The 20,495-nt window shown below is 42.2% G+C and overlaps 1 protein-coding gene across 5 annotated transcripts in view; it reads right to left on the reverse strand.

Moving 5' to 3' along the window:
* The window catches only part of apaf1 (apoptotic peptidase activating factor 1), a gene marked incomplete at its 5' end in the record, with an annotated part of 114,125 nt that overhangs the window by 85,576 nt on the left and 8,054 nt on the right, over positions 1 to 20,495 (reverse strand). For 4 of the 5 annotated variants that reach the window (XM_042335087.1, XM_042335085.1, XM_042335083.1 and 1 more), the window contains 2 exon segments: positions 656 to 823; positions 19,524 to 19,762. In XM_042335087.1, the coding sequence (XP_042191021.1) occupies positions 656 to 823; positions 19,524 to 19,762 (407 nt within the window). 5 annotated transcript variants of the gene reach the window in all.

The following is a 20,495-nucleotide window of genomic DNA, read 5'->3' on the forward strand; positions in this document are numbered from 1 at the left end:
CCAAAAAAATTAGAGGTAAACTGAAACTTTTCATTGTTCCCCACGCTTCTGTTCACATTTCGCCTTGCCCAGGAATCAAACCCAGGTCCTCTTGAATGCGAGGCGAGTGCTCTAATCACTTAGCTACAGGACCCCACTGTAGCTTTAAACAAGCTTTTAAACACAAGCAAGAACTCACAGTAAAGGAACTCAGCAGTTACAGAAAAAATGAGTAATTGAAAGCCAATTCTCTGGAAGTTTTTTTTAAAAATGGACCATCTTGATGACATACCTATAGTGGTTGCAAGTTAAAATTCCAGGAGTTAACCAACTGATGATGCATGCGAATTAGAAAAAGAAAGGCCCATATTTAAGGTACCCGATTCTTGAATGATTTATCTATCTCAGCCTTTAAGAACAAGCATACTGGTTGGCCAAGCAAGAAATTGGTATCCCACTGTATATCTATCTAAAGCAAAATGCAGATTGCATTGTAAATTAATCAAGTTGCCAGTTATTCAATGTGATAAGGATAGTCTAATTGGAAATACTGTATTTGCAAATGTAATGTTTTCTTTCCACTATGCTGTCAGAAGCTAATTTTACAAAATAAAGTATGTAAAGCAAGGAGAAAAGATGGAGAAATGGAGGGAAAAGCTGTAATAACAAAACGTACTGGAAGTCGATTCCGATTCTGCTCAGTCAAGAAATCCAACTGCAAATCATGCAGGTAATACTGAAATGATTTCCCATTTCGATCACAGAAGAGTAAAGATTTGTTGACAAATAACTGCAAGATGTCCTCTACTTCTTCTGTGTCCTTCTCCCAGAGAACACACAAAACCTGTTTAGACAATGAAAAGTGTGTTGATAATATGCACAGGATTTGTAACAGAAATTCAAATTATATAAAAATTAAAAGTATTTCAGCAGTTTGTTCATTTAGCTCTTTCAGAGAAAAGGGCTGCATTTAAATCGTGCTGGGACAAATGTCCTAGCTAAACGAATTAATAATAATAATCCTTGCATTTGATATAGCGCTTTTCACGTCGGGAGGACGTCCCAAAGCGCTTCACAGAACACACTGTAAAGTGAATTGACTGTATATTTGTGGGCGAACGCGGCAGCCAATTAACAGGGAAATAAACAGGAATTTAAACTAGTAAATGGGGGGGGAATATATAGGTAAGAGAAACCATAAGTTAGCATTAGAAAAAGTAAAGATGACAGTGCAGAATAGCATGCCAGATAATAGGAATATGTTAACTAGGGGTAAGAAGCTTGGCAAAGTAGATAAGGTATCAGAGAGTAGAGGAAATGGTAGAAAATTAAAAATGTTATATCTGAATGCGTGAAGTATTCGGAATAAAACTGATGAATTAAAAGCACAGATAGACACATATGGGTATGATCTAGTAGCCATCACTGAAACACGGTTACAAGGAGATCTAGGGTGGGAGTTAAATATTCCAGGGTTCTCAGTTTACAGGAAAGATAGGCACTGTGGGAAACGAGGTAGGGGTGGGAGGGGGTGGGTGGGGGGGGTAGCCCTGTTAATTAGGGATGAAATAAAAGCAGTGGAGAGGAAGGATCTGAAATCCGATGACCAGGACGTCGAGACAATATTGGTGGAAATAAAAAATAAAGGGCAGAAAATATTAATGGGAGTGGTTTATAGGCCCCCAAACAGCAATCACAATATAGCACGAGATATTAATCAAGAAATCAGTGGAGCATGTAGGAAAGGTAAAGCGATAATAGTGGGTGATTTCAATCTCCACATAGATTGGGAAAACCAAATCGGCAAAAGTAGGTCAGAAGAAGAGTTCATTGAGTGTATGAGAGATAACTTTCTAGAGCAGCATGCCGAGGAACCAACTAGGGGACAGGCCATCCTAGACCTTGTTTTGTGTAACGAAACAGGGCTAGTTGGCAGTGTAGGTATTAAGAATCCTCTAGGGCAGAGTGATCACAATATGATTGAATTCTGCATTAAGTTAGAGAGGGATATAGTTAAATCCGAGGCAAGTATTCTGAATTTAAATAGGGCTAATTTTGTAGGTATGAGGAAAGATTTAGGTAAAATAGACTGGAGAATAAGATTAAGAGGTAAAAATGTAGACCAACAGTGGCAAATATTTAAGGATGTAGTGCAAAATTCTCAGCGGTCGCATATTCCCTTGCGGAATAAGAGTACCACAGGGAAAGCAATTCATCCGTGGCTAACTAGAGCAGTTAGGGAAAGCATCAAATTAAAAGAAAAGGCTTATAAAACTGCCAAGAAAAGCAGCAAATCTGAAGATTGGGAGAGTTTTAGAAACCAGCAAAAAAAACTAAAAAACTCATTAAGAGCGAGAAAAAGGAGTATGAGGGTAAGCTAGCTAGGAACATTAAGTCTGATTGTAAAAGTTTTTACAAATATATTAAGAGGAATAGGCTAGTGAGGGTAAATGTAGGTCCACTTCAGTCAGAGACGGGAGAAGTTGTAATGGGGGATAAGGACATGGCAGAGTCCCTAAATGGGTACTTTGCATCTGTCTTCACCCTAGAAGACACAACAAGTCTGCCAACAATACAGATGCACCAAAGGGATAAGGACAGGGAGCAACTTAGGGAAATTTTCATTAGTAAATTGGGAAATTTTCATTGGTGGTAGGGAAACTGTTAGCACTAAAAAGTGACAAATCCCCTGGTCCGGATGGCTTGCATTCCAGGGTTTTAAAAGAGGAGCTTATGAAATAGTGGAGGCCTTATGTCTGATCTTCCAAAATTCCTTGGATTCTGGAACAGTCCCCATGGATTGGAAGATCGCAAATGTCACACCACTATTTAAAAAAGGTGGAAAGGAAAAGATGGGGAACTATAGGCCAGTTAGTCTCACATCAGTGATAGGAAAATTTTAGAATCATTGATTAAGGATGTGGTAGTGCGGTATTTAGGGGAGCACAATATAATTAGGCCAAGTCAACATGGCTTTACAAAAGGGAAGTCATGTTTGACAAATCTCATAGAGTTTTTTGAGGATATTTCGAGTAAACTAGATAAGGGTGAATCAGTGGATGTGATCTATCTGGACTTCCAGAAGGCATTCGATAAGGTGCCGCATAAAAGGTTAGTCCAAAAGATAAGGGCCCATGGAATTGGGGGGAGCACATTAACGTTGGGGAATGGTTAACGGGTAGGAAACAAAGAGTAGGGATAAACGGGTCCTTTTCAGATTGGCGGGATGTGACTAGTGGAGTCCTTGGGCCTCAGCTATTTACCATCTACATCAACGATCTAGATCGAGGACATCGAAGTTAATATATCTAAATTCGCGGATGACACAAAACTAGGAGGAAGTGTCAACACAGAGGACAACATTAAAAAAATGCAGCGAGACATAGATAGGTTAGGTGATTGGGCAGGTAGGTGGCAGATGAAGTATAATATAGGGAAGTGGTAGCAAAAACAGTAGAGCGGGTTATTTTTTAGAAGGGGAGAGATTGGAATGTGTTAGCGTCCAGAGGGACTTGGGTGTCCTTGTACACCAATCACAGAAAGTTAGTCTGCAGGTGCAGCAGCAATTAGGAAGGCGAACGGTATGTTAGCATTCATTATGAAAGGATTAGAGTATAAGAGTAGGGAAGTGTTGCTGCAACTGTATAGGGCCCTGGTGAGACCACACCTGGAATACTGTGTGCAGTTTTGGTCTCCTTATTTAAGGAAAGATGTACTTGTCTTGGAGTGGGTGCAGCGTAGATTTACTAGGTTAGTACCAGGGATGAAGGGAATGAGTTACGAGGATAGGCTGACCAATTTGGGCCGATATTCTCTAGAATATAGAAGAATTAGAGGGGATCTTATAGAAACCTATAAGATCATCAAAGGGCATGATAGAGTAGATAGTGGGAGATTGTTTCCCCTGGTTGGAGAAACTAAAACCAGGGGTCACAACCTTAAAATCAGAGGCCAGCCCTTTCGCACTGAGTTGAGGAAGAACTTCTTCACTCAAAGGGTGGTGAATATATGGAACTCACTACCCCAAAGGGCTGTTGACGCTCAGGGGATAAGGCAGGGTTAGGTTATTAGCTGGAGTTAGATTAGAAGATCAACCATGATTGAATGGCGGGGCAGGCTCAAAGGGCCGAATGGGCTATTCCTGCTCCTACATGTTATGTTACATTGTAGAAAAATTATCTTCAAATTATAATAAATTAAAATCCATGTTTCAATTAAGGAGATGTAGTCACAGTCTGCTTATATTGATTGTGCTTTCATGTAAATGAACTATTTTTTGCTTTACAAAAATACAAGTACAGTATCATGCAAGTACTGAGTCACATTATTATACACTGTGAAAAAGCAACGCACAGGGCAAAATGTTTTAACAGGAGCACTTAGCCAAAGCCCTAATTGGTAGGGTGATCATACAGCGGGAAAGCTTACCAGACAGTAATATCAATGGCAAGCTATGTGGTTTTAGCTCCAGCAGTACCCCAACCCACACTCTGGGGTCCCCAGCCTTGACTCTTGCCAACCTGCACTTAATACTTTCCGGAATTAGGTAAGCAGGATGTGTCCCTCCAGGGAGAGTGTGCGATTCCATTCCCACAATCTATCTCTGGAATTTCCATGTGAAAGTGGGATGCATGGAATTCTCGGTTTGGTTTGGATATTCTTAAGCATGGTGATGGGTTTCCACGTGTGACAGACATCCGGTTGACCAAAATAAAATTGTAGCAGTGAGAGGGTTAAATACTTTTCAGTTCCTCCAATTTTCATTTCTCTACAAAACCAATAAAGATACTTTTTGGTAAACCAGCTTCCTGTTAATTGTAATGTTCTTACGGCCAGATGGAAAGTTTACTAGAAAATTTAAAGCAGGTACTCTAATTGTGCCCGTGGGATACTCAGGTAAAAGTTCTGGCAAAAAATTTCAAAACAGCTTTCACTAGCTAAAGAAAGCTTAAGAGCAACATTGTTTTTCCCTTAAGGGTATGCTGCTCCCTGATGTAGGACATACACTCCCTTTTCCTGAATTTACATTCATAGCTCAGATGAAAGCATCACCTTTCAGATGTTGTGGTAAAGGTGCCTTGGATAGTTCAGATTTCTCAATAGTAATGTTGCTATGGATCTCCCAGTAGCTTGATTTCACGTGAAATCTCCTTTCCCCCCCCTAATCCAATCCACTCAAAGTGGGGAACCTCTTCTTATTCACCATGCTCAGTAAAGCAGAGCTTGAGCAGCTTTTCTTTTGCTTTGTGGCTCAACACATTAATGATCCAATAACAATGGGAAATTCCTCAATAAACTCCAAATTAAGATGAACCACCAACTAAAACACAGATTCAATAATTTGTAAAACTATATCTAGCTAGTTCTTATGTAATCATATATTTCAAAAGATAGTGGAAAGCAATGAAACACCGAATACAGATTATGCTGCTGAGCTGCGAGTGGGAGCTGGAGGGGTGGAGGGTGGAAAGGTGTCCGAAAGCACAGTCAGAGGCTTTGTTTTGAGTTGTGCCTTGAATGAGGGTAAGGTGCGAGCCAAGCCCTAAGCCACCAATGAAGTATATTAAAATACACAGTCACCCCACTTTGCAATATATCCTGGGAAGCACTTTGAGACGGCTTTACATCGTGAAAGGCTCTAAATAAGGATTCTTATTATTATTACTACATGTGCCTTCTATTCTTACCTTGCATTTTTTTGTATTAAACTTCATTTGCCAGTCATCCGCCGCAAATGGAACTAACTTACATCAAGCCTGCAAATTCAAGTCATTAAATTATATAAGGAACCAGGCCCCTGAGGCACCACAATTAAATCCTCTCTCCCCTATTTTCATGTATATCCCTTATCCCCTACCAGTATCTTATGCTTTCTTTCCCTTCAGCTAATTTTGAATCCAAATTCATGCCGTCTTCAATTCCCAGTGATTCGTTTGCGAAGGAGTCTAATTTAGTACGTTGTCAAATACTTTTTAGAAGTCTATTTACATTATGTCGTATGGCTCAATTTGAGATGTCACTTTCTCAAAAAAAAGTATCTGAGGTTGGTCAGACTAACCCTTCTGAATCTGTAGTGCCTGTCATTTATTAAATTATTTTTATACAGGTAATATTCCACTTTCTTACTGATGATTGACTCTATCATGTTTCCTATTATTGAGGTTAGGCTAATAGGTGTACAGTTGCTAGGTATGGTTCTGTCTGCTTTCTTGAATACGACCTTTGCTTGAACATGGGCGTGTCAAACCTGTTCAACATTTTATCAGATATCCTATTGGAATCTTACCAGTGATTGTCTCCCTAATATTCGTCAGTGCTAAATACATTTTCTTCCTCATATTTCTAAGTACCACTCTCTAAGTATCACAAGATTTGTTGGTTTCCAACCCCTTGATTCTATCTTGAACTTCAGCCTCACCTATGTCAAACTTTTGGAGATGAAACATTGCTCGCTGGATGTTGGGGGAATAAGTCAGGTTTTTAGTATCCTCACTGGTAAAACCCTCCAGGAAGTAGTACATGTTTCCCAGCTCCTGTTGATTCCCTTTTCTAATCCTCTTCGAAACCCCTTCATGGAATTTGCTACCTCATAAGGATGCAGCAATGGTTGAGAGGTTCACAGTGAAATCATTTTTTGGGATGTAAAGATATTATAGGAATAATGGAAAAAATGACAGGAAGTTGAAACAAAAAGATGGTTTGATAAAATGTTGAACAGGTTTGATGCTTGCATGGCCAACTCCTATGAAAACCTTTGGAGGGAATAATAGATTATGTGCAACAATTACATTACCCTGGTACACCATAGCGACATCACTGTCGTAGTGAAGTGATGTTGGTGATGAAGTCAGCCAATTGTTAAGCTTGTGGGAACTTGGCTAGTACTGCAGGAAGCCAATCATAGGGCCCTGCCTTATAAGCAAGCTAGCATTATAAGGGGGTGCCTTATAACAGAGTCAGTGTACTATAGAATCGCAAAGTTACATGGTCACTGCACACTATTAAACAAAGCATCTGCACCATTTAACTGCAATCTTTTATATACTAATTTGAATAATTCATGTACATTGTTCTGTAGGATGTAAAAGCTAAATCCTCATTTAAATCATTGCAAAGTTATATAGTATCAAGCTTGACATAATATTCCCATATCAACCTGTCCGCTCCCTCCACTCATTAACCTGAAGGACTCCAGGAATTAAACTCAAGAGAGCAGGGGCAAAATATCGATGGTGGGGCAGATGGAGGGAACAGCCGCATCTTGAGGCCGCGTCTTGAGGAGGAGGTGGGGGGGGGAGATGAAGGACCTAAAGAAGTTTCTCATTATTATTATTTAATTATGGTAAATAAATAAATCTAGCATCTAGCTGCAAAAGTACAGAAATACCTGTTAGTAAAGGCAATTCAACCTCATTAATAGATGTTGCAAATTTTTTAGAAAGGAAAGCCATGTAAATGTGCAGGATGCGACATAAAACAGAGATTAGATGCAGAAAGAGAAATCCTACATAAATCAAAGCAAAACATAAAAAAATTATGATAAAACAATAAAAATGTAACTAAATCTCATAATAGAAGTCAACATTATTCTACAAAAACTGCAGAAGCCCAGATACTAGATCAATGAATAACAAAATGATGTAACACACTGTTATCTTTAAGAATAATTTATTTGTACAAAGCAATTCCTCCCTGAAAATTACTGCTTCATCCAGTCATAACGAAAGGCAAAATGGTACATATTTTGAACGACTTCTGGAAGTTGCCTTTATGCATTTAACCCCAGCAAAATGAATTGCAACATAATACAAATAAAATCTAAAATCATCTAACAAACTGAGTTATAGTCACCCAGAGAATATTGGCCATGTCATTACATTTATAGGAAACTTTACTGAAATATTTTAGAAATAAAACTATGATATTCCCAGATTAACGAGTAGCCAGAACTCACAGAGAAAAAACAGGATATTGGATACCATCATAATGGACAACATTAAAGACTATTGAAATTGAACAAGACAAATCAATGTGTGCTACACTTAAGAAAGGTCAATCATGTTAGTATTCATTTGAAAGGTGACATAAATACCAGATGATAATGATTTAGTTGATAAATTTGGAGTAAACTCAATAAAAGTAGCTCACAACACCCTTTTAGAAAAAACAAGCTCTTAAGGGGGTATTACAAATTGGATTAGATTGGTAGAAGTTTTACAGGAATTTGTCAATTGCTCTTCTTCAGGTTTATCAGTGACCTTGAAGTTGAAATCTATGCTTAGGCACATACTGTATGTAGAAAAGGAAATTCTATCAAGTGTATTATTATTCCAAAGGAACAAACATTTGGGCAGAATAACTGACAAATCAAGGCCACAATAATAAATGATCCAATTAGGATCCTCAAATACAGGAATTAGCACCAATTAATGGCCATCTATCACATCACTTTTTGGACTTGTCTATTGATATGCTGGGAGTGGAATTTTGGAACACAGCAATAAATAATTGCAGCATAGTTGAGGCACTGAATGTAAGCTACAAGACATTTTTTTAAAAATCATTAAATTAAATAGATCACATTAGAATAGTTAATCCAGTGTTGGTCTCTATTGTCAGGCTATCTTGTTGCTTCAAGAAATGCACATGGGAGAAGTGGTGGTGATGGCGGTGAATACTGAAGATGTAATTCAAATGAAAGAGAGAATAAAGCAAATGGAAGTATATACTGCACTATGATTTAAATCCTGGAGGCGAGCTCAAACACACAACCTTCTGACCCAGTGGTGAGAGTTCTACCAACCAAGTATTTCTTGATTAAACAGCGTGGGGCTGCTGACTTGAAGGAATTAGGAAAGGATTGCTGTGGAGCTAAATCATCACCAGTTTGTAAACTTAGGACTGGCTTAACATCAGCTGTATGTTAATTGAGTCCTCATTGGTGGGGGGGAACTACTGTGTGTGGGGGGCGCAGAGGAACAGAAAAGAATATAAACTTCACAAGACTAAAGAGTAGCAATATTAATCACAATTCTTTGCAATGGCTTCATTGTTAAGAGGGATCTGAACAGGAGACTCTTTTTAAAATAAAGAACTTGTCCCTCAATTTAAATGCAATTTCATTTAAGCATCAGGTAGACGTGAATCTCCTCCAGACAGATTTGAGTTTTCCTTCATACTGACAAACATACTGACATTCCAGATGAATTAGTTGCGCTTTAACACAAAGCATTTTCAATCTCTGGATGTGCCAAATGAAATTGCTTCTGATGTAATTAAAATTTGTTTTAAGCATTTCCTTTTTTCTTAAAAAGCTGTCAAGTTTTCACTACCCGATTTCCTTAAGCACTCTAATTAAGTAATCTTAGTGATCTCCTTTCCGTGAGTTTTCACCTCTTCCTTCCCCCTCCCATTTCCATCCAATGTATGTACTTTTTTGGATCATTCAGGTATCTGACAATTGTGGAAAGCCATCACCATACTGCAGCCGTTGAATCCTGTGAGTATTCAAACCTGACAGAGTTCCACCAAATAATGCCACTTACATATGGAAATACCCCTGTGTCTGGAATGGAAGGTGCACTCCCTTGCTGGAGGCACGAACACTGCTTACCTAATTCTAGAAAGTAATAGAAGCAAGAGCCAAGGCTTAGTAACTTAATTGAAGTACTGTTGCTGTTTATTCAGCTAAAACTGCTCACCAAATGGTGGCCTGGCAAGATTCCCACAGTTTGTTCACTTAGAACCAACATTTGGGCTTTGACTTACTGGAGGAATCCCTGATTCTTCAATCCTTCAAGTCCCAATGACAATCCAGACTGACTGATCAATGGTGCCTTGGTGTACTGTAGAGGCACTTAGCTCAAGGAATTCGATTACTGAGACCACAAAGTAGCTGCTCGACTGTGATATTATATTGCAAGGCATGTCATGTCACAGCAGACAGCAAAGATCCAAACAGATCTACTTCAGTCACTCCCCCAACAGGTTATCGCTAGTTGGCCATTGAAGCGTTCCAGGACATGATCCTGTGTGAAGGGTGTAAAATAAATGCAATTTGTTGTTATATCTGACAAGCACATATTTGAGACCTTGCTAAGTGATAACAGGTGTCAGGAACTCCCTACATGTCCCTTAATAAGCAGCACAACTTTGCATGAAATGTGTGAGAGCATTGCCACCATCCTCCTGCCCACATCTCGGACACACATCCCTACCCATTAATTGATGGGTTCCACTAGTTGAAGCTGTGGAGCTGGAGCACCAGCTGCTTATCTCTCTGCAAACCAATCAAGATGGATTCCAAACACTGGATATGTGAACATGTGTTCACAAATCTGGAGTCTGGTTAACAGCTTGCAGCAGCTGTCATCATAAACCTGTTTCCTCATCAGCTAATTCAACAGAATCTGCCTTTGAGGGGTGGACCTCAGTACAACAACAGCTTGCACTTATATAGAGCTCTCTACGCAGGGTAGCAACTCAGAGCTCCGCTCAGTGGCGGAGCCTGACTCCAAGCCAGAGGGGAAGGTGACCGTAAGCATGGTCGGGACTTGAAAAAGGGGAGAGAGGAAGCAAGGTGGAGGGATTGAGGGAGAGCATTACAGAGTTTTGGGGCATAGTGGCTGAAAGCACAACCTCCGATGGTGGGGCGAAGGGTGCGAGGGACGAGCAGGAGACCGGTGCCAGTCAAGCAGAGGCGCTGGATGGCAATCAGAGAATGAGGAGGTTGAGAGGTGCCAGAGAGTGAAGGGATTTGAACATGTGTGAGGATCTTAAAGTCGATCCGTTCGGTGATGGGGAGCCAGTGGAGCCTGGCCAGAACTGGTGAGATCTGGGTACGGAGTTTGCTCCAGGTCAGTATGAGGCATCAGAGTTCTGAATGAGCTGGATCTTTTGAATAGTGGAGTTGGGGAGACCAGCGAGGAGTGCATTTGAGTAATCTAGGCTGGGAGGTGGCAAACACATGCACAAGGGTTTTGGTTGCATTTGAGGTAAGATACAATCGGTTGCGGGCAATGTGGCGGAGGTGGAAGAAGGCGCTCCTGGACAGGGATTGGATGTGGGGGAGGAAGGACACCTGGGGGTCGAACCAGACACCTAGATTGCGCACTGGTTCGGTGAATCTGAGGGAGAGCCCAGGGAGGTCGAGGAGTTTAGATCCACAGGAGTGAAGACGTTGACGGGAGCCAAGGAGCAAGGCTTCCATCTTGTCCACATTCAGCTGCAGGATGTTTGCACCCATCCAGGCCATGATGTCTGCCAGACAAGCTGATAGAACTTTGTCAACCTGTAGGAGGTGTCATCCGCTTACATGTGGAAGTTTATGGATGACATTTCTCAGAGGGAGCACATAGATATGGAAAAGAAGAGGGCCAAGGATGGAACCCTGGTTACTTTATAGGGCGGGGGCGGGAGGAGAAACCTCAATTGCAGTATTGCATTTCAGGGTGTTAGAATATACACTTTTTGTATACTGTTAGAATCATAATAGATGCTGTGAATGGGTTAACTTTTAAGTTAAGTGTGGGGGACAACTGGACTGACAGTCATGGGATAGGACTCATCTGGTTTTCTCTGTTTTGAAAGAATAATGGACAGGGACAGGGGGTCACCTCTTATCAGTAAATGACAACAAGCCACAGAGCTAACGGTCCAAGGTACCAGTCGACACAGGATCTCGACTGAGCAATAAGTCGCTAGATTCTGACAGAGCCTGCGGAGCGACAGAAGGCAACACTCAAGAATAATAATGAGCAAGTTGCTTAAACTAGAGGACCTTGGTACCATCCCGGGATACTGATAAGGAATAACCAGTCACTTAAAAGGAATGAACCACAGAATAATGAGCATCAGATACAGCCCTAAACTGATCAATCCTCTGTCTTAGACAATTAGATCAGATAACAGGGGTCTTAAGGACAATGTGTATGTGTGCTGAGGCACATACACCCCATGAGGTGTTCACGTGAACCCAGCATGATTTCGACCAGGTGATGTCCGCACCATGATTGGATGAACATTGGTATAAGAGTTCCGTTAACTTTGTGTACGGGGCCGTCCCGGGTCGTGGAGACAAGGATACGGGAGATGGAGCCGTCCCGGGTCGTGGAGACAAGGATACGGGAGATGGAGCCGTCCCGGGCTGCGGAGACAAGGGTACGGAGATGGAAGACTGAGAGCTGGAAACACTAAGACTGAGGATATCAGATGGAAGATTGAAAGCTGTAAGCAAGAAGACTGAAAGCATGAAGAATCAAGCTTGTGTGCTGTAAAGACACAGTGTTGAACTCTTGAACTCAAGATATCTATAGTGGTGTTATTCTGTTGTAAGATCTGTTGATTGTACCGCCTTTGGTCTGACCCATCGGGATATTGGGGAATAACGAACGAATAATAATAGAACAGTCTGATATCTGGTTAGAGGAATTAGCATTATTTTCTTACAGATTTGGCTGATTTTATTTTCTCACAGTTTTGGCGTAGTCGGCAGGATTCCCCAGTAAACAGACAAGGGAGGTACAATCAAGCCTTGACGAACGTTTTGTTTTTAAAGCTGAATATTTGACTATATTAGCTAGGAAGTTTGTGATTGTCTCCTTGAATGTTTGAATACTTCAAGTAGAGGACAGTAGTTTTGAGTAAGCTGTGGGTGACACACCAATGTGTAGGTGCGGCCAAGCTTGAGTAAGCCGTGGATGCCACACTCAGGTGTAGTCGGGACCAAGCTTCGGTCATGGTCAGGCATTTGAGTACGCTGGCGATCGCACCAGGCATTTAAGTGCGCTGATGTGCGTGTGAACGACATTTGAATATGTTGATCTATTGTGTGTCGATGTGAAAATTGCGTAAGTGATGGAGTAACTTTCGGGCGTTCGAACAGTCAGTGGGAAATCCCTTATTACCTCCGGGTAAGGAGAGGGACCGGGACCGACAGTAATTGAATGTTGATTTCAATTGTGACTGTGGTCGCTGGAAATAACCTGTTGGTTTTGACTGAGCTGTGAAACCCGAGAGAAATCTCATTAAGAGAGTTTGCCTCCTGGAAGTACCATCCTCCCTCCCAGGTTGTACTATTTTTCTGACTTTGTGTTATCTGTCTTTTTGTACTATCAGGTTGTGTAACCTTGTAGTATTTTTCTGATTTTGTATTTTTTTGTAGTTTTGTGATACCTCATGTTCATTCGGTATCAAGGTGGGGACTGTTAGAATATACACTTTTTGTATACTGCTAGAATCATAATAGATACTGTGAATGGGTTAACTTTTAAGTTAAGTGTGGGGGACAACTGGACTGACAGTAATGGGATAGGACACATCTGGTTTTCTCTGTTTTTGAAAGAATAACGGACAGGGGCAGGGGGTCACCTCTTATCAGTAAATGACAACAAGCCACTGAGCTAACGGTCCAAGGTACCAGTCGACACAGGATCTCGACTGAGCAATAAGTCGCTAGATTCTGACAGGGCCTGCCGAGCGACAGAAGGCAACCCTCAAGAATAGCAATTAATGAGCAAGTTGTTTAAACTAGAGGACCTTGGTACCATCCCGGGATACTGATAAGGAATAACCAGTCACTTAAAAGGAATGATCCCACACCACAAAATAATGAGCACCAGATACAGCCCTAAACTGATCAATCCTCTATCTTAGACAATTAGATCAGATAACAGGGGTCTTAAGGACAATGTGTATGTGTGCTGAGGCACGTACACCCCATGAGGTGTTCACGTGAACCCAGCATGATTTTGACCAGGTGATCTAATGTCCGCACCATGATTGGATGAACATCGGTATAAGAGTTCCGTTAACTTTGTGTACGGGGCCGTCCCGGGTCGTGGAGACAAGGATACGGGAGATGGAGCCGTCCCGGGCTGCGGAGACAAGGGTACGGAGATGAAAGACTGAGAGCTGGAAACACTAAGATTGAGGATATCAGATGGAAGATTGAAAGCTGTAAGCAAGAAGACTGAAAGCATGAAGAATCAAGCTTGTGTGCTGTAAAGACACAGTGTTGAACTCTTGAACTCGAGATATCTATAGTGGTGTTATTCTGTTGTAAGATCTGTTGATTGTACCGGCCTGTGGTCTGACCCATCGGGATATTGGGGAATAACGAACGAATAATAATAAAACAGTCTGATATCTGGTTAGAGGAATTAGCGTTATTTCCTTACAGAATTGGCTGATTTTATTTTCTAACAAGGGTCATGATGAAGGTTCACGCACAAAATAGTAACCTCTTTCAGATGCTGACTGACCAGCTGTGCATTTTGCATTTCTGACTCATCACAATAAATCTCCCCTGCTCTACAACGAGAGCAAACTAATGAAGAAACATTTTGTTTTTTGTGTTCCATCCTAGAATATGTATGCCTGACTATTCATTGCAGTAAATGTCCAAAACAAGAGGACAGAACATTGAAATTGCAGACAATCATTACACCAAGATCCATTTGTGCTTTTTGTGTCAGTCCATTATCTTCCACTGATGCCATTTGCCATGGTTTCTGCGGTTTCACAGCCTCTTCAACTTGGTACTTGCTGCACCACAGGGAATTGAGTCTTATTGAACTGGCCTGCTTCCCTAATTCACAACTAGCAAGACATTGCAGTGTCAAATATCATCCAATTCAATTGCTGTATGAGAAGAGCAAGGAGAACACATCAAAGCCCTTCTTAGCAGACTGTGAAAAGCCTCCCAATCACACATAAAAAGGAGCAAAGAATGAAACCAGAATCAGATAAAAAAAGAATAGAAGCAATAGACTTGACAAAGAGGAATACAAATGGAGGTAGGAAGACAGTGAAAAGATTGATGGAACAAAAATAATATGCAGCAGCAAGAGTTACACTAACAATGAAATAGCTACACTCCCATCACTTAGAGCTGCCGGATTTATACACAAAATACAGAGTCACTACACTTTACAAAATGTCCTGTAACACATTTTTATACATCCTCCTGATGTGAAAGACCCAATATCAAATTTAAGGATTATTACGTAAGATTCAGGGCAAAACCTTAGGCAAGTTTCCTTACTCCACACACATGGCTCTGTTTATCTAGAAGTAAGTAGGAACCCAGTTGTTAGTCTATTGGTGGATTGTTTTTCCAGTGGTAATAATCTCTTCTCCCACCAAAAATAAATAAATAATAATTTGGTCACTCAATTCAGGACTGTTTGTGGGACATTGCTATACACAACAACAACAACAACAAGATTCCATTTATAAAGCGCCTTTCACGTCAGGAGGACGTCCCAAGGCGCTGCACAGTTGGGTCATGACCCGAGCAGGGGGGAAATGGTCAGGGTGAGGGAAGGGAGGGAGCGAGGAGGGGGTAAATGGTCAGGGTGAGGGGAGGGAAGGGAGGGAGCGAGGAGGGGGAAGAGAGTCGAGAGGGGAGCTGAAAGCACGGTCAAAGAGAATTGGCTGCTGCCAATTGGCTGCTGCGTTTCGCCTACAAAACACACAGTCACTACACCTTACAGTATATTCTGTGAAATGCTTTGAGACATCTCAAGGCACTTCTTGAGCGGTGCTTGGAGCAGAGTTCGAGGCTAACACCGGCATGGAGTCCAACATGCCAGTGGCGAACATATTCAATGCGCGGACTGAGGCAAACCGGTGGTGTGAGGAGTCAGTGTGGAATCCGTGGCCTCCGCTGGTCCAAGTGCCAACATGGCCATTTCAGACCCTCCCAATGAGCCAATCAATCAGCACTCGACTGCCGGGTGACATCACTTCCGCCCGTCACATTCAAAACACTGAGCCTGGACTCACTGGGACTACTGCACTGTCCTTTCCCATGATCTATGGCAACAGGCTGACACCCCCCCCTCCCTTCTCGCTACTTGTCTTGGCGTGTAGATTTTGGCCGCTACCCCCAACCTGAGCTGCTTCCCCCAAAATTCTCCCATCCCTATGCTCTACCTTCCACTACTCCAGCTCAGTGCTCCTCTCCCATCACCCCTCTCGTCTCCTATCCCTACTCGACTGCCCCACAGCCTCTCTCTACTCCAGCCTGCGAATCCTCCATTAGGCCCACCGTGGCAGAAGCCACTGGCTGTCCAACAGCAGCCACCCTGACTGCCCTACCCCATCATGTCCACCGCAAGGCCCATCCATCCCTAACTCCAGGAACCAATTTCTCCTCCCTATCCACTCAGAGGATCGTGAACATGGTCCTCACCTTCAAAACCCTTGGTGGCCTTGCTCCTCCCTACTTCTATCAACTTGTCCGCTCCCTCCGCTCAGTGGGTTCCAGCAGGCTCTCTACCCCCACTTTCTGGAACTCAATCCCATAGTCCCTCCACCTCACCCCTTCCCTTGCCTCCTTCAAGATCCGCCTGAAGACCCTCCTCTTTAATTGTACCTTCTGTCACCTTCCTACCCCTACCCTCCCCACCCTAACCCCTCCTGATCCCAACCACCATCTCGAGTGTGGATCCCTGATTGTCCAGCACCTTGAGATGTCCTCCTGACTTGAAAGGCACTATACAAATGCCATTTGTTGTTGTTGTCTCAAAGACGTGATAAGGCGCTTTATCAAATGCAAGGATTATTATTATTAATGTTATTATTTTTATTCCATTGATGTGTTGCCAAACTTCCATGTTGATTTGTATGGTCCGTATTTAAACTTCATTCGACAACTAAATATGTTTTATGTTAATTTACATTTTAAAATGTCAGTGATTATAAAGGAAGACAAGCTGCTGAGTGGTCGAACATAGTTCAAAACTACTGTAAAACTGACACAATAAAAGATTCCTTCACCTGTGATAAACCAGTCACAAGTCTATGCCATAATTTGACAATCTCACTCACCAATTGGATCAAATCATAGAAATAAATAGTTTTAAATAATGAAACCTCAGAAACAACGTGCTGAGAGATTCTGAATCTGTGGAGATACAGATAAATATTTCCTGTTATAAGAATATTATATGAAACTAAGTGGAATATAATAATACTTTGATATAGCACTTTATCATATCTTCGAGACGCCTCAAAGCACTTCACAGAATATACTGTAAAATTAATTTACGCCAATTGTGCACAGCATTGTCCCACAAATAGTCTGTATTGACTGACCAAATTATTATTTTTTTAAAAAAGGTATTATTATCCCTGCAAATGCGAGCCACCAATCAACTAAAAACCGGGTTCCTACTTACTGCTAGGTAAACAGAGACTTGTGGAGTAAGGAAACTTGCTTAACATTTCGCCCTGCCGGGAATCAAACCCAGGTCCTCTCACTTCTGAGGCGAGTGCTCTAACCACTAAGCGACAAGATTCCACAATATACCTCCCCTTTAAATGATTGATCATGTTTTTGAAGCCCTTTGATTGTTAACAGATGCACGTTTCAATGAGATTAACAGCTGTTTCCTAAAGGAAGTGGAGTCCTGCAGCTCAGTGGTTAGAGCACTCGCTTCACAAGTGAGAGACTTGGGTTTGATTCCCAGCAGGCCGAAATGTTGGGAACGTTTCCTTACTCCACACCCCTCTGTTTACCTAGCAGTAAGTAGGAACCCGGTTGTTAGTCTATTGGCGGATCACTTTTGTGGGGGTAATAATTCCTTAAATAATAATAAGAAGAAATTGATCACTCAATCCACAACGGTTTGTGGGACACTGCTTTTCGCTCACAAAATATACAATCAATTCACTTTACAGGATATTCTGTGAAGTGTTTTGAGACATCTCAAAGATGTGATGTGAGATGTGAAAGTCACAAACGACATCCTCTCTATCTGTGACCAGGGCTCCCTCTGCCTCCTTGTCCTCCTGGACCTCTCCGCGGCATTCGACACAGTCGATCACGTCATCCTCCTCCACCGCCTTTCCTCCGTCATCCACCTCAGTGGGACCGCACTCGCCTGTTTCGAGTCCTACCTCACAAACCCCCAGCAGTACATCTGCACAAACGGCTTCTCCTCCCGCTCTCACCCGGTCACCTGCGGAGTACCCCAAGGATCCATCTTTGGCCCCCTCCTCTTTCTGATCTACATGCTCTCTCTTGGGGATGTCAACCTCAGACATGGGGTACATTTCCACATGTATGCGGACGACGCCCAACTCTATTTTTCCACCTCTCTTTGCGACCCCCAGTCCCCTGATGTTCTGTCAGCCTGCCTGTCAAATCTTGGGCTGGATGAGTGCAAATTTCCTTCAGCTGAATGTTGACAAGACGGAAGCCATACTCTTTGGCTCTTGTCAACGTCTAAAATCTTACAGCTCTCACCTCCTCCACCTACCTGACCTCCCCCGAAAACTCTCCAAACCCGTATGCAACCTAGGCATCAGGTTCAACCCCCAATTATCCTTCCTCCCCCACATCCGGTCTCTCACTGCCTTCTTCCACCTTCGATGCATTGCCCGTCTCCGCCAATACTTCTCTCCGAAAGCCGCTGAAACCCTAGTCCATGCATTTGTCACTTTTCGGCTGGACTATTCTAACGACCTCCTCGCTGGTCTCCCATCCACTACCATCCATAAAATCCAGATCATTCAAAACTCTGCCGCCTGCATTCTCACCCGCACCAAACTCCGCTCCCGATCACTGCAGTCCTTGCCAGACTGCCTGTTCCAGAGAGGATCGACTTCAAGATCCTCACCCTTGTATCCCCACTCCTCGGCACCCCCCCGACCTCTGACCTCTTCTCTCCTCTTCGTTCCTCCAGGTCTGGCCTCCTCCTCGTCCCCCGAGTCCTCCGCTCCACCCTCGGGGGCCGTGCCTTCAGCCATTATGCCCCAAGGCTCTGGAACTGCCTTCCTCATTTGCTTCGCCTCGCTCACTCCCTTCCCATTTTCAGGTCCCTGCTGAAGACCTTTTTCTTCGATCGCGCCTTTGGTCACCTTCCCCCCCTCCCCCTGGCTCGACCCTGGGATCTGTTACTGTAAAGCGCTCTAAGACGCCGTCCGGCGTAGAGGCGCTATACAAAACCAAGTTGTTGTTGTTGTTGTTAAGGCGCTTTATCAAATCTAAGGAATATTATAATTACATAACGGGCTGAATGTAACCAAAACGCCATATTTAGAAAAACAAAATATTATTATTATTATTATAAAAAACAAAAATCCAAATTACAGTAGTTTGGCAGAGCACAAGCATTGCATTGACAAACATTCGCGTAATGCAAACTCATACACAACAGGATAACTACATGAAACTGATGAATTCACTAGTTTGAATTAATGAGACTGAAATCAACATCCCCATTTATGTAATAAATTTAAAATAGAAAAATTTATTTTAGCTACTGTCACATAATCTGCCAACATTAGGTTCTCTGTTTAATTGAGGAGAACTACCCTGTGGAAGTACTGATGATTGGCCCAAAAGCACTTTCAGAGCTTAGCAGTTAGCACTTTTAAGACATTCATCCTACAAGAAAGGCGCTAATTTTCGAGTAAGTAAGCTCTGTAGCTGCGACAATATAAAATCTTAATTGATAGGAAAAGGTTAAATGATCCTCTTCAAATCTGCAATTGCCAACTGTATTGCGTTTTACAAGAGCTTGCAGTTGTCCTACCTTGGTTGGCACTTTAACATCTTTCTTAAGTACAGAAAGGTCCTTGTAGTGCTCCTTCTGATACTCTTCCAGTACATCAATGCTGATTGCCATTGCCTCATCAAGTGCCTCATAGTCATATGAGGAAGATTTGCGAATTCTTTTGAATTGTTTATTCTGCAGCTGTTTCAGGTAATACTCCCAGCGATTTGGAAATTCTCTTAACAGTGCACCAATGAGAGAGACGACCAGAGGGGAACCTGGAAAACATTAACAGAGATAAGATGCTTTCAATTTAAAAACCTATTCAAGCACAGCCCAACAGTACACTGCCATGTTGTAACATCTAATTGACTGTTCAATCAGTCAGTCAGTCAGAGGGAATCCTGCCATTTGTACTCACAATTTAAAGAAAAAGGAACACTATGAATTCTGATCAATTTAACAGCTTTTATTTAGTTTGTTAAATAGTGAATTCTGATAGCATTTGGAGAACTGTTTGGTTAGCTAAATGACATTTCCGTGCCTGCTGAGTACAAATTCTCTCTGCTTCAGTGATTGTATCATTAACTAGGCTCCCTCATGTGGCTGTTTTCAGTCACCTACTATCCCAACTTGTTCATAAGAACTCAAAGGCATCTATTGACACTTTGCACAAAACACTATATCAAGCCTTCGTGCTCACGGCTGCACTAGGTTGAGTCAGACGCACTTGGCAATGGAATGTCGGAATCGAGTCAAACATCTGTTTCGGATTCAGTCGTGGTTCCTGAGCACTTGAAGGCACTGATGAGGATTGGAAATCTGGTTCATCGGTAGGAATTCTTCCCCTTTGCTTCTGTTAACCTTGCAAAGCCAAAGTCCTAATGGATAGGATCGTCCTAGTAGGATAAGCAGCAATAAACTTACCCCACAGTACTCTCAATAAGCTGGTTAAACTCCAGCAATACTCCAACAAACAATCCTGGGTGCCCAAGCTTTGGCTCTTGACAA

Source organism: Callorhinchus milii, unplaced genomic scaffold (assembly GCF_018977255.1).
Source record: "Callorhinchus milii isolate IMCB2004 unplaced genomic scaffold, IMCB_Cmil_1.0 Scaffold5, whole genome shotgun sequence".
NCBI lineage: Eukaryota > Metazoa > Chordata > Chondrichthyes > Chimaeriformes > Callorhinchidae > Callorhinchus > Callorhinchus milii.